This window comes from Oculina patagonica, chromosome 10 (genome assembly GCF_052425735.1).
Source record: "Oculina patagonica isolate OP01 chromosome 10, crgOcupat, whole genome shotgun sequence".
Lineage (NCBI taxonomy): Eukaryota > Metazoa > Cnidaria > Anthozoa > Scleractinia > Oculinidae > Oculina > Oculina patagonica.
The window spans coordinates 22,619,557-22,634,110 of NC_135767.1; the positions used below are offsets into that span (position 1 = coordinate 22,619,557).

Below are 14,554 nucleotides of genomic sequence, written 5' to 3' on the forward strand. Positions count from 1 at the left end.
GGATTCTAGCTGTTACTATAGCTACTTGCTTTGGTGTTAAACCAAAAGCGGATCGTCGACTCGCTATGGTATCCTTTACAGTTCTTGCGAGGAAGAATCGCCGTCGTTTCTCGGAAGAAAAGTGCACAACTTAAAATAAAGGTACTGTTTACCGTGACCTATGGCGAAACTCTTAATTCTCCTCGCATTGAATCCTGGACCCTGCGCATCATGTTTCCATGCCAAGGCTTCCTTGTTGCAAGCTATGATTTGGTTTTATTGATCGACGAGGGTTTTTTGCTTTTATAGCTGGAAGCACTAACATTCATTGTAGTTTTAAAGCACGCTGAATTTTCAAAAACACAGATTCATGGTCTATCAGCTCGTAAAGGACATACAGTGACTGTCTTCATTTACCAAGAAATGGCTCGATTGAGAGTCGTTGAGATCTCGTTGGTTTTGCTCGTTTTGTTTTGCAAGTTTCCCTGGATATGTGACGCCGCTGATTTACTTGATGCAAAAGCGTTTAGTCAAGCACTGTCTAAACTGGTAACAGAAGGACTAGGTGTCGCTGATTTACAGGTATGGGTATAATTCCAGCACTTGTTTCAATTGCTGCAAAGACAATGTTTTTTAAGCATATTTGTAATTACAGCTTGTTCGTTAGTATTGAAAGCGCTTTCTCACACTCACACACACATTGAATGTAGATATTGCAAATGATGCAGCTACTGTCAAACTTCTCAAGCAGCATTCTAAGAATGGCATTCTTTATGACTACAAACTCTGAAACTACGATATTTTGCATTTAACACCGAGAGCATGACAACGAGCAGCACTAACATCGTGACATCAGGCAGTAATCTAAATGCCGTGTGTACACTTAATGTTATAAAAAGATATTTGTCACAAGCGATATTCTAGTGTCTTTAGAATTTAAAATTTAAAAAAAAATTAAAATTTAGGGGGAAAGTAAATTAAAATAATCATTTATAACCCACTTAGACACTATTTCAAACTAATCACCGTATCGAGCTTTACGTATGCAGTATGTTTTGCAGCAACAAACATGTTTGACCTTATCTCATGAACGTTAAAATATCCAACTTCAATCCCTAAATAAGCATTTTTAGCACGACTTTTCGTCGGACCTTTTTTAAATCACGATCATCCTACGAGATGCACCTGTCCAGCTTATTTCTGGTAATCGGGCTGGCTCGGGACAAATTTTGCCGTCTGTTCATGGGAAATGTTAGCCCGGTTGACCGGGATGAAATTCAACTGCGAAACCAAACCAAAATGGCGACACATAAAGTTGTATCGTTCGCGACTATCGTAGCTTTATCGTAACTTTATCGACACTACTACTACTACTACTACTACTACTACTAATACCTAATAATAAATCTAACTCGCATATTTTTGAAGTGGAAGTACACACACAAGGCCAAAATTTGCCATTCCCACTCTTCTGTTGCGAAAGCGAAGCTATTTTGTTCCGTCCCAGAAACTGGACTGGAGTGTTCATATGGGGAAATATTTATCCCGGTGTCGAGAACTCGCGGTTACACAACCGAGAGTTTAATTTGGTAGCTGGGCCAGCCTTATCAACCAGACGTCATATGACGAGACTCGTAAACCGATTAATTACAATTTCCCTGAATAAAAATCTAGTTAAATGCCTAAGCTATTAGCAGAACAAATGTAGTTTTAAATGATAATCTTAAATTACAATTTCTCTGAAACAGAATGTATTGACAAAGGACTGTCAAGGTCGATGCCAGTTGTTGTTTCTGATAGTCAGTGATAGTTTCTGATGTTCGTTTTTTGATAAGACAACGCTATGGTTTCAACTAGTATCGCATAGTGTTCAGTTTGGGTGCCTCAAGGATTTTGTTACCTTTCAGCGCGTGATACGTTTCCATTATAGTATTTTAAAATTCCTTGAGGCATTTAGGTATTTTAACATGACTAATGAATTGAAAGTAAAAATCAATGTTTGAATTTTGAAGATGTAAATATGTTGTTTTTTATGCATTCTGTAATTGTCGTTAGTGTCGGGGGGGGGGGGGGGTATATAACGGTCACCTCCCAGGATGTCTTGTCCATACGCACTTTGCTGCTTTTGATGTGCACTGACAACACATATAGAAAACCTATATCGTTCTTCGTTTTGGTTAATTCGATATATCTTAATCCCTGTGCCAATTACACATTTGTTTTCGAATTTTCAGATAGAATTTGATAGGCTTCAATTTAATGAGGAGAAAGTTAACGGAACGTCAGTTATACTTTCACTCACTGCTGATATTGCTAACAAGTTCAAGGACAGGTTAAATGTAGTACGAAAACTCAAAAAGGCCGTGGAAGATTCATATGGCAGATCTCCATCTTACTTGCGGCAGTGGGAATGCTGCAAATCAAAGGATATTTACGACAATCTGGGATATGATTCCAGATTTCGCCAAAGAGTGGACCCCGAGAAAGCTTGCGTTAAAGTTTCAGGAATTGCCCAATCTAGTCGCCGATACCTAGACAACATTTTTGTAAACGAAATGAGAAAAATGCTTAATGATCATCCTTTCATCAAGTGGCAATACTTTGGTTCCGAGGAAGGCATGCTGACAATTTTTCCAGCATTTGAGGATAAAGCTGCCTGTTCCAGTTACGATCCTCGCTTTAGGCCGTGGTACGTGGAAACTACTACGCCAGAGCCTAAGGATGTGGTTCTTGTTATCGATACAAGTGGATCAATGAGAAACACACTTTTGAACGTTGCTAAAGAAGCAGCAGCTGCAGTTCTTAGTACGTTGAATCCAAGAGACAGGGTGAGTGTTAGCAGGGTGTATGCTAAATGAGCACATAAGATTTGAGATAACTTTTGGTAGGGAGTCGCGTTGGCCTAATGCCATTAGGCCAACGCGGCTCCCTACCAACTCCGTCGCACTAACGGTTAGTGCGGCGGACCCGTATCAAGCGGCCCTAATTGGAGCCCTGGCCGGGGTAACTGCGTTGAGTTCTTGGAATAAACCGGGATAAGCTCTGATCTGAAAGCCCACTTGGCTCGAAAACAGACTACCTATCACTGGTGTGTGTTTATTGTGTTAATGATAGGAAGGAATTTCGCTCCTGTGGTAGCAAATTGAGATAAAGCATGGCTAAACTCTATAAAACCTGAGTTGAGTGGTATCCAGAGAGAGTGAACGTGTTGAAATTATGTTAAATAGGGACTATTTAAAAACGCTTATTTGGAAGGTAATGATGCAATAATCCTACGCTAAAAAGAATGCTAAAAACATATAGTTTTAAAACGCCGGGTTATAAAGAAAAATGGTAGCCTTGCTGTTCATCACAAGTTCCCTCTCTTCGAATAGAGAAAATTGCCGTGCCCTCGCCTTTAACCCTATGATATTATCTTAATTTAACTGTAACAGTCACGACAATCTCTATTAATATACATTACCAGAAGTACATGATCTTCTGATTACCAGAAGTACATGATCTAGAAGTCCACATCTAGCATTGGGGCGCGTGCTATCGGATTTGCGTGTGTGCTATTTTTAGAACATCCTTGCGCGGGAGACGCGCGAGACGCGCGAGAAAATGCCGTGTGACCTTGCCAACAAACATTTCACTCAGAAAACAAATTAAAACTGAAAACAAATTCAAAAAATACTCCGAAAAAAAGGGGAATTAATTATCGATCTTATTTTATGAGATCTGTGATGGAAAAACATCCGATGGTAACCAGAGATGGAAAAAAGTTGCTTTCCGTTTTTAATACAGTGATAAACTCCTTGAATTTAATATTACACAGGCAAATTATGCGCGCTCGAAGGGGGGCCAAAACCATAGAAAACGCAACCTTCGGTAGAATGAAATATTTATTTTTCGGTTAAAGAAAGTATGTTTCGCTTTGCTGAACGTCTTTACATCAACAAAATTATATTGTCTTGCTCCTAAATAACAAAAACAACCACAACTTGAAGTTTCTTTGGAATACTCGTTTTTTGAATTTCGATAAGAAATATATCGCTAACTGAACATTATTTGGGAATATTTCCGGAAAGTGAGCGATACAACAGTCTATTGAAAACACATTATTTTCATTGGCATTTATTTTTAAATCCAACGTTTTGACAGTCGTATTACTCTTAAATTCTGATTTTAACTGTGTTGAAATTTGACGTTTGTAGGCAAGTGAAAAGGCAACCGGTCGCCGGTTTCCATAGACGAGCTCACAATACAAACATGAGGAATTTTTGTATTTTAACGAGAGAGTTTTGAACAAAATTACTTTAAACTTTCAAATGTAGTCTCCTTATTAAGGTTCGTCGTATTTAAAATTACTGAACAACAAATAGAAAATTTATAATTTATTTATTTTCGGCGCCGGTAGCAAAACATAAGCTTCCACAATTCGACAAGAAATGAACTATAAACTGCACACTATGTTCAAAGTATATTCGAAAAGCATGAATGAAATAATGAATGTTCAGTGAATACGACTCGCATTTTCATTCAAGTACATTACCTTAAAGTTCTCAGATTTACTTCTCGAAACGAACCTCGAATCCCAAAGGCAGGGCGTTAAGTTTTCATGCATTTCTAAAATGCGGTACTCGGAATTTCCTTGCCGTTGTTTGAGTTCAGGTCTAGAAATTATGCTATCACCGTTCTTCACGCATAAAGTCTACAGAGACACCCAACCACTTAAGTATTCACTTAAGTCTTTCTTTTTCTTGCCAGCCGTCCTGTGAAGCAGAAAGTTGTCGTCACAAGAATCAAACTGGTGTACTTTTTATAAGCTTATAACTTATATATAAGCTTACTAGTAAGCTTATTCGTCGCACTCGATTTTAACCGCTCTGGTGCCAGGGACAGCCGGATTTTTTTTCCACAATAACAATAAACCTGTGTCAAGATGTGAAAAGACATCAACTATATGTAATAGCTGTCGTTTTCTCTTGAGTTCCATTCATCTGAAGTGTCTTTACATTTTGAATTTGAGTCGAAGCAGTCAGTTTCTTTTTCGCTCGCTGCCATCTCTACTCTGATCTGACTCCAAAACACAACACATCCTACTGGATGCTCCGATTTTTTTAGCAACTTCAATACTGTCATCATCGACAGAACAGGAGACCAGTGATTCTTATCTGGTAAGTTTAAATCCTCACAAAATGCAAGTTTTGATAAACTTGAACAGTAAGACATTTCGTGGTGTCGTTCGCCTGGCCGTTCCCTTGTTTTCAGCAGTTCGGGTCTTCTTGCTCAACTTCAAAAATTTGTTCAACCAATCAAAAGCGCGCTGTAAAAAATACTTTCACGCGATTGGTTACTAGTTCGCGGCAAAATCCGTGTACGTCATTTTCTCGCGCGTCTCACGCGCGAGGCTTGTTCTAAAAATAGCACACGCGCAAATCCGATAGCACAAGACCCATTACCAGAGATGTGGACTTCTAGATTATGTACTTCTGACATTACTCGTTATCGCCATTTCAGGTTGGATTGGTATCCTTTAGTACATTTGCTTCAACACCCGGAAATTACGACAAGGACGGCAAAACGTGCTTCAGCAAGCGTTTAGCCGATGCCACGCCTTTTAATATAAAATACTTGAAAGGTTATGTGGATAACCTCAAAGCTCAAGGTAAGATTAAACTTAAGTTCTCTAATTTGCTGTGAATTCACCATGATCTCAAGTTGTTGATTGGTTTTTGTCGAGGGTGGAAAATCGGAGAACCCGGAAAAACCTTCGGAGCAAGGACAAGAACCAACAACAAACTCAACCCACATATGACGCCGGGTCCGGGACATGAACTCGCGCCACATTGGTGGGAGGCGAGCGCTGTTACTATTGGTGGGAGGCGAGCATATTTAAAGAGTCTTCATATTTAGAGACTTTGGAGGGTCTTGCAAGTGCAGGGTTGATTTTGAGTTTTGGTGACTGAACGTTTTCCATCTTTTATTGCTTGCAACTACAAATTGTTGTCTTTACCTTTTGTTTTAATTCAGGAGTGACTAATTACATATACGCATTCGAAGCTGCTTTCCGCTTACTGAAAACATCATATTCCGGTCAAGGAAGCACTCGGATAATGGTCATCATGTTTTTAACTGACGGTGCACCTAGTGACGATAAAACAAGCATCATGCAAACAATCAAGGACAAAAATGCAGAGCTGCACAATAAAGTGGTAATCATGACGTATGGAATGCTTGTGAATGATAAGATTCTGTTAGACATTGCAATCCAGGATGGTACATCATATGGCGTGTCAAAGTCCCACGGTGTAACTGTAAGCTATTTTCTTATTTTGCTTTCAGTTTGCATTTTGTTTGTGCTCCATATTATGTGCCGTGACCATTACACGTTTTCATTTTCGTTCCTTCCTGCTCCCACACGTTCTCTTTCTCCTTCTCAGCCCTCCTTCTCTTCAGCCACCTCCACTTCCTCCTCCTCCTCCTCCTCCTCCTCCTCATCCTACTACTACTACTACTACTACTACTACTACTACTACTACTACTACTACTACTACTACTACTACTACTACTACTACTACTACTACTACTACTACTACTACTACTACTACTACTACTACTACTACTACTACTACTACTACTACTACTACTACTACTACTACTACTACTACTACTACTACTACTACTTCTCCTCCTCCCCTTCTTCTTCTTCTTCTTCTTCTTCTTCTTCTTCTTCTTCTTCTTCTTCTTCTTCTTCTTCTTCTTCTTCTTCTTCTTCTTCTCCATCCCTTCTTTTCTATCCGCCCCATCCTAGCCCCTTCTTTGCCTCTTAATATTCTTCAGTTTTCCACTTTTCCCTCTTGCACTCCATTTTCATAAATGCGTCAATGATGCGATGCAAAATTGCGGCCAAGTAACATAGATCAGAAACTTGCACCAAAGCCCTTGCTGTGTTTTTCAGGCTGGGAGTTTTACAACCGTTTCAGACACGGATAATTTACTGAGTGTTATGGCAACCTACTACGACTTCTTCTCAAAAAATACGGAGCCCAACAAACCAATCATCTCTTCCCCTTACGTAGATGTCGCCGGTTTTGGTAAGCTTTAAACTCTTGTAAATTGTTGCTAAGCTAGATTCAGTCTTTACTCTCGCAGCGGTACAGGTACAGGGGAACTGTTTGGGTAAACCGACTGGGAACTACCAATTCATGATCGATTGACTTGATTGCTTTAATCGATATTAACCTCATCTAGACCGGCAACACTTAAAATATGAGGAAACAAATACAATAAATCAAACGGAAAACTTGTTAAAAATTCAAACTGCAAGAGGCTAACCAGTTGGCTATTTACAAAGCATGGAGGAGTTGAATTCGGGACGACCGAAAACAGCTCCATCTAGTGGCATTGAGGAGGATTTGAACCCAGGTCCTCTGCCTCCCAAAAGCGAGTACGGCCAGCCGCAGCGAGGAAACTTGCAATAATTTGACTTCGGCCAAATACAGACCTCACTGCGCTTGGTCTGTACTTATGAGCCTCGGTCTTCCCCGTGAGATTCTCCAAAACAGAAACTCCTGCTCATTTAATAAGAGCTAATTATTTTATATATATAAATATATCTATTTATTTTTTATTCGAGACTTGATGACCACAGCTGCGCTTCCTTGTTATTACAACAACACGTTCATTGGTGTGGTGGCGACGGACATTAGTATGGAAGATATTCAATCCCAAATAACTTACTTCCGAAAAGGTCGATCCAGTTATGCTTTTATGGTGGATAGTTTTGGAAGGGCCATGATACATCCTCTGCTGCCAGCCCCTTCAGAAGCCTTTGAAGACCCCATTTTTATGGACATAGCCGCCTTGGAACCCGCATCAGGGTTTGGTGACGTACTCGCATCTATTTTAAGGTTTGTCTCGACATTGCCTTTTAAAAGTACCTTGTAAAGAACGTAATAAAAATTACGACAAAGTAACTTGTGATGGTATTAATCCTCGCAAGTCTTCTGGGGACCATTGGATATATTCACTAGCCTTATAAATACGATATTTTGGTGATGCTCAGTTGCTTACACTAAGAAACTGTCAACAACTTCCAGCTACTTCCAAAGTAGATTTTCCCTTGCCTGAAAAAGATAAAGAAAACGATCTATGCCTAGTCCAGTTAGTATTCAGCAATTTTATCACATATATTTTCTCTAACTTGAAGGGGTGAAGATGGACAGAAAACGTTTGTGTCAAAGCAATTTCTGGCTCATGGTGGCAAAGTGACAGAAGGTGTCTCAGTTGTAGAATTAAATTCAACCTACTACTGGAAATTTGTTCCGGAAACCAGCTTTGCTATTGGAGTTGTAGTTCCTGTTGGTGATACGGACGAGACAGTAGCAGAGCAGTTCTTAGGTAAAAAAAACGTTAATTTTAATTACCCTGGCTTGCAAAGCTTTTCAGCTATAGAGTGTTTCTATGGCAGCCGTGTTGGAGGAGTCAAACAATAAAAGATATTTGCATAAAAATGATTTTTTTTCCAAAGGAAAACCATTTCATTGTTTCACTCCTCCAATATGGCCGCCATGAAAACACTCTATATAACAATTTTGTTGAATATTTCATTTTCTTTTATGTTTGCTGGCAACCAGCGCTACTAAAACAATATTTCTTCGAATTTTTTTCCCCAGCTCAAAAGCTTTTATATCATCGATTAGACTTGGTCAAACCTGCAAATCCGTGTGTTCACTTCTCCAGATATGCATCAGCAGGTGATATATTTGGATTATATTTATCGGAAGGAGTCTCAATTAAACATCGATTGATATATCGAAATAGATGGTAGGCAGTTCAGTGCAAATTTTATAACGTTTTATTTCATTTGTGTTGTTTTAGGTACTGTTGTGAAATTTAGTCCTGAAGCCTTTACAGACCCATTCAACTACCTTGATTTAAATGAGACGACATCTAGTGTAAATGCATACCACGCGTACATGACAAGAAAACGTGCACCAAACCCTGGATTCAAACCGGGAATACGAGATACAGTCGCAGCTACTGGAATCGTCCAAGACTTTTGGTTTGGTGGTTCGCAAGAATACGCAAATTATCTAATTTGGCGATACATTGGAACGGAAAATGGTGTCTTTAGAATTACGCCTGGAATTTTGCTAGCAAAGTCTTTTGACCCACGAAAACGACCATGGTAAAGTATTAATTAATTAATTAATTATTCACTTACCTACTTAGTTAATTGTGGTGCACTGCAGTGAAGTGCGGTCTAGGGTAGTGTAGAGTAGTGTATTGTAGTGTGGTGTGGTGTGGAGTGGTGTAGTGTGTAGTGCGGTGCAGTGTGATGCAATGCAATGCATGCAGTGCGGTGTAGCGTTACGCGTAGTGTAGTCAATTGTAGTGGTAATGTGGCGTCGGTGTGGTGTAGTATGGTGTAGTGTACTGTAGTGTAGTATTAGTCTGGTGTTGTGTGGTGTGGTGAGGTGCGGTGCGGTGTGATGCGATACAATGCATGCAGTGCGGTGTAGCGTAGCGTAGTGTAGTCAAGTGTAGTGGTAATGTGGTGTTGGTGTGGTGTGGAGTGGTGTGGAGTGGCGTGGAGTGGTGTGGTGTGGAGTGGTGTGGTGTGGTGTGGTGTGGTGTGGTGTGGTGTGGTGTGGTGTGGTGTGGTGTGGAGTGGAGTGGAGTGGTGTGGAGTGGTGTGGTGTGGTGTGGTGTGGTGTGGTGTAGTGTGGTGTGGTAAAGTGTAGTACTAGTTTAACAGTTAAGACAGTTAAGTCCTTAATTCAAGGAAGGGTAGTGTTTAGTACGGCTCAAAGATTGCACCCTACAAAGTGTCTGCAAATGATGCTGCACACTGTAATGCCTCGATACATCGCACATCAGTATCACGGTTATTTTTCCACTTCCCTTAGGTCAAGACATAATATAACAAACTATCGATTCTTCTTAGGTATCTTAAAGCAAAAAGTAACACGGGATTGGTGGCCTTGACTACTCCTTATATGGATGCTGGAGGAGCAGGAGTTGTGGTAACCGCTGCTCATACCCTTTACTACGGTAAAGCTAATCATGCACACACCACTAACGATCAAGTCATAGGAGTTATTGGTGCAGATTTTCCCATTCAATATTTTTACAGGTAGGAACCGGTCAATCGAATTGTTTCATTCTATCTTTATTTCTTCTTTTCAATTACTAGTTTGACTTACCAGTGAAAATGGCCTTAGGGTCAACTTTTGTAATCTACCATAATAATTAAAATGATGTTTGTGATGATGATGATGATGATGATGATGATGATGATGATGATGATGATGATGATGAAGGTATATTGGAAAACATATCCGCATTGTGGGTTTTCACTTACCCGCCAAGTAACCTGCTTTATAATGGGATAAACTAAAAAAAATTACAAGAAAAAAGTGTACGAAATAACACTTCGCGAAATTTTTTTTAAGTTGATTGCTGTGCTGTTGATTGCTGTGCTATGTCTGGTTTTGTAACGAAAGTCAAGATTATTATCGGGTAAAACCATAGTTTGTTTATTATTTGTGAATTAATTTACTTCATTTATAGACTCATGACAGAAACCAATTCTAAGTGCAATGAATCCGACAAAAGCTGTCTGGTGCTTGATAAAGCTGGCTTTGTTATTATGCACGATGATTTTCTATCCCCGGATATAACTGCTAAAGCACTAGAATACGTTCACATCACCGAGAAAGAGAAGGACATAGCCGAAGATCTGATACACCGTGGATACATGGTGAGAAAGCAATGTCGGAATTTTGAGCAGCTTAAAGTGGAGACTTTCTACGAGATTCAACTTCCACGTCGGGGTGTGAACACATTGCATACTGGCCTACGTTGCAAAAAATATCAGCTCTCCCAACTGAATGGAACTAACGTGTTTTTAGGTGGGTTAACACTGTTCAATTTTACGACATTTTGATTAGCTTTCTCTAACAGACTACATTTTGCCCTAAACTCTCAGATCTTACAACATTATAATTCGATCGCAGTAGGTAAAAACAGGTGAATATAGGGAATAAACGAAATAAATATAAAAATGTCTTTGAATATATAAATTAAATAATAAAAATGTCTTAAAATTCAGTGAGATTATAGCAATGTGTAGTTTCAAGTTATATCTGCTGAAAGCAAACACAGATTTAACGATTTCACCACTGTAAGGTAACTGTCGACCAAATGTCGGTGACTTGTTCGTAGATTGTCGGTAATGTGTCGGTAATAATTGGCCATCATTTGGCCAACTGTCGGGTACGACCCAAACGCTCATGATGCGATACCAGTGGCACAGAAGGCGATGATAACAACGTCAAAGAGAATTAAAACATGGCTGACGACAAAGATGATAACGAAGGCGATGAAAATGAAAATGAAGATCTTGACGATAGCCATGATGGCGGTGACGACAATGACCTTTACCTTGAACCGGAGAATGACCTTGACCTTCTGTGATGGTAACGGTAATGGTGATATAGATGGAGTGTTGGGCTATTATATTTTAAATTCAAATTTTATTTTTCAGGTATCAAATTGCAAGATAGAAACTGTACATCAAAGTCTTGCACGTGTTCCAGTGATGGCAAATGTTCTACTAAGCAGGATTTGACGTGCCAGTGCCCATGCTCCTCAGGACTCGATTTCCATTATTGTAGAAATGAGTTTCCAGTAAGCAGGTAAACTGATATGTTGACGCTCAGTTCCCTCAGTTTTAATAGCTGTACAATGCAAGGCTACCCAAAGAAGACAGTTTACAATTTGCATAAAAAGCGAGTTCATAATATCACTTGCGAAGATTGTTGAAAGTCAAGGTTATACAAGAATTAAATAGTCATTCTCGTGTTGGCAGTGCCGAAGTCACATTGTTATCTCTGGTTAGCCTGTGGTAAGCTTTATTCTGGATTTTTGTGAGAATATGCCAAAGCCTGTACGATTGAAATTGTCAAATTACTAATAGAATATAGTTCGCTAAAAGTGAACTGCGAAAATTTTTCAACATAATGACAGGGGGCAGTATCTATCGGAAACGGCAATAGCTTTTAAGCTTACAGTGTAACTTGTTTATGGCTAACTCGACATAATTAACCTATTGCCGTCATATATACAAAGTATTTCCATACTATAGTCATCATGCACAACACCTGGAGAATGCGGCGTCGAAAACAGGGGTCAAAACAGCAATGACAGACCAGTCTGTCCTTGTTATTCTATTTGGCTCAAAGCGAAGCTCAACCAATGCGAAATGCATCCTGGTCCGCTGAAAACGAGGCTCGAACACAGCACAGAGCATTGTGGTCAGCTGAAAGCGAGGCTAGCAACGACGGCAAAGTCTTGTTTTTGCCGTCATTTTTTATATATTCTGATTATGAATTGCTGCTACGCCCGCTGCGGCTCGCAAGCGTATTCTAGGATTTAGCGTACGCAGTTGCAGGTCACAAAACACTCACAACCTTTGTTATTACTATTTGCTTTAAGAATTCCCAATTGCCCAGTGTCAGGAACTGTTAAGAGTACAAAACAGGTTAACGATCCATCGACAGCAGGATTGGAAAAGTGCTTTGATCCGAGCTGCCACACAAAGCCAGATTGGGAGTCCTGTTACGGAGTTGTGGGATGCTCTTGGTGTGTTAAAGACAAGAACAATGTTCCTCTTGTTAAAAAATATTGCGCTGATATTGATACATGCTATGGCGGAAAGGAACGTAAGTGAAAGGTTGTTCTTTATCAAAAAGGTTTTCTATGGAAAGGCTGTACCTAGTGGTCGTAGCTCTTACTTGCACTCTTTGACAGAAAAAGCACCATTTCGTATACCTTCGATCAAAATTGGTACCACTTTCGGGTAAAATTTCCACTCAAGGGGACCGTTTCTCGAAAGCCCCGGATACTTTTTGGGCCCGTCAAGACATTATTAATGAACTGTATCTTCAAAACAGAGAAGTGTATAGGGAATCTCTGTTCATATTAAAAACATCTTGGAATAAAACAGCTCTGTAATCATACCGTTTGCGATTTCGCTATGGCTTTCCGAGGGCGAAAATCTTTCGGGACCTTCGAAAAAAGGGGCCCAATGTCCGTTAAATGAAGTGCTTCTCCCGGGGTTTAAATCTAATAGACAAATTTTTTAACAGAGATAATAAATCGTTAAAAGGCTCCCTTTATCTTGATCTTTCTTTTTTTTCTAAAATTTGTTATACTTGGGAGAGACTCTGTAATAACATAAAAAGTTAAGTTTGTCTAATAATATTTTCAGGCAATGTTTCAGCAAAGACCGATCAACCAAGTGAGAAAGAAAAGGCAAAGGGAGGGCTGTCAGGTGGCGCCATAGCTGGTATTGTGATCGGATCAATAGTAGCAATTGCTGTTGCCGTTTGCACTGCGATACTCTGGTGGAAACACAGAGATTCTTCTTCCGCATTCATACCATATGAATCCGCTAAAGTTCATCCAAGTGCACCATATGAATCCGCTGACGTTCATCCAAGTGCACCTCCCATGAACCCGTACTTTGTCGATAAGCTAAATTGAAGAAAAAGGACACAAATGGTAGTAAGTTGTTAGTACCCAATGAAGGAATTTTCTTCAATGGACTAACCAGAAAAAAATCAGTGGCAAAAAGAGCCGTTTTAGCTACAATCCTGGACAAACCTAGCTGCGACAATTGCGAGTCTACTGTGAATGATACTATGTGTTGAATGTTACTAGTAAATTTCAAATTCATTAATCCCCATGTTTAACGTTGTTTTAGAAGGCTGTTTTTATACACGAGGCATGGTTCTTTATTGAAAACATCAAGGATGGGGGAGAGCGGAGGGATTGAAAAAAGGCAGCGCGAACGTACCTTTTCTAACCTTGAACATGTCAGAGAAAGAGAAACTGTCTTAACAGTTTCGTCCAGGATTGAAGCGGAATCAAAAGCTGCTTATCGCACTAGTGTGTTATGACAAATCTAGAATCGTAGAAGTCCGTTACCCTGATCCAATATCCAGGAACTTTAAGTTTGTTATCTAGGAGAACGAAGATGGATGGTGATAGAATGACGGACGGATGTCACGATTCTTACGCGTTTACGTGACTTAGTATTAGACTCCTTCTTTCTTTCTATTACAGTAGAGCTAATCGACTAGAAGTAACTAGAAGGTGAATTGTGCTTAATATATTGGTGTAATTCTTGTACAGTTTAGTCTTGAGTGTTGTAAAATGCATGAGAAGTTCACGGCTACGCAATACCTTCTCTGGTTTTTCAAATAATTCGCCGTGTAAAGATTTATACAGACGCTTTTCTTTGTACATAATTTGTGAGAATCCGAAGGAGGGCGAACATTTAGCCGGACCTCCCATTTAGCCTGAAAGCAGCTAGACTTTGGAACACTCTTCCTAATTTCTAAAGAAAAAAGTGTAAGTTGTTTTAAAACGCGCCTTTTTGATTTTTACGGATCAAGTCTTAAGAAAATTCAACATTTTACATTTTTAAATTTTTAATCCCTGTCTTTAGAATTCTTATTGTATATAATGATATTTTTATTTTTACTTTTTTATAGCGAAGCGCGCGAGGTCTAAAAAAAGA

The 14,554-nt window shown here is 39.5% G+C and overlaps 1 protein-coding gene across 1 annotated transcript; it reads left to right on the forward strand.

Annotated features, from left to right (window-relative positions):
* Positions 1-243: 243 nt before the first annotated feature.
* Positions 244-14,554, forward strand: LOC144667078 (VWFA and cache domain-containing protein 1-like). The gene is made up of 14 exons (XM_078528458.1): positions 244-561; positions 2,214-2,807; positions 5,482-5,629; positions 5,995-6,278; positions 6,923-7,058; positions 7,601-7,874; positions 8,174-8,364; positions 8,640-8,720; positions 8,845-9,154; positions 9,914-10,102; positions 10,540-10,880; positions 11,516-11,666; positions 12,466-12,692; positions 13,241-14,554. Exons 1-14 carry the CDS (start codon positions 403-405, stop codon positions 13,513-13,515), a joined length of 3,360 nt encoding a protein of 1,119 aa, XP_078384584.1. The 5' UTR covers positions 244-402; the 3' UTR covers positions 13,516-14,554.

Coding starts and splice junctions, on each gene's coding strand:
- LOC144667078 (XM_078528458.1), top strand. CDS start 403: ATGGCTCGATTGAGAGTCGTTGAGATCTCGTTGGTTTTGCTCGTTTTG. Junction 2,808..5,481: donor CGTTGAATCCAAGAGACAGG/GTGAGTGTTAGC, acceptor TCGCCATTTCAG/GTTGGATTGGTATCCTTTAG. Junction 11,667..12,465: donor AATGAGTTTCCAGTAAGCAG/GTAAACTGATAT, acceptor ATTTGCTTTAAG/AATTCCCAATTGCCCAGTGT.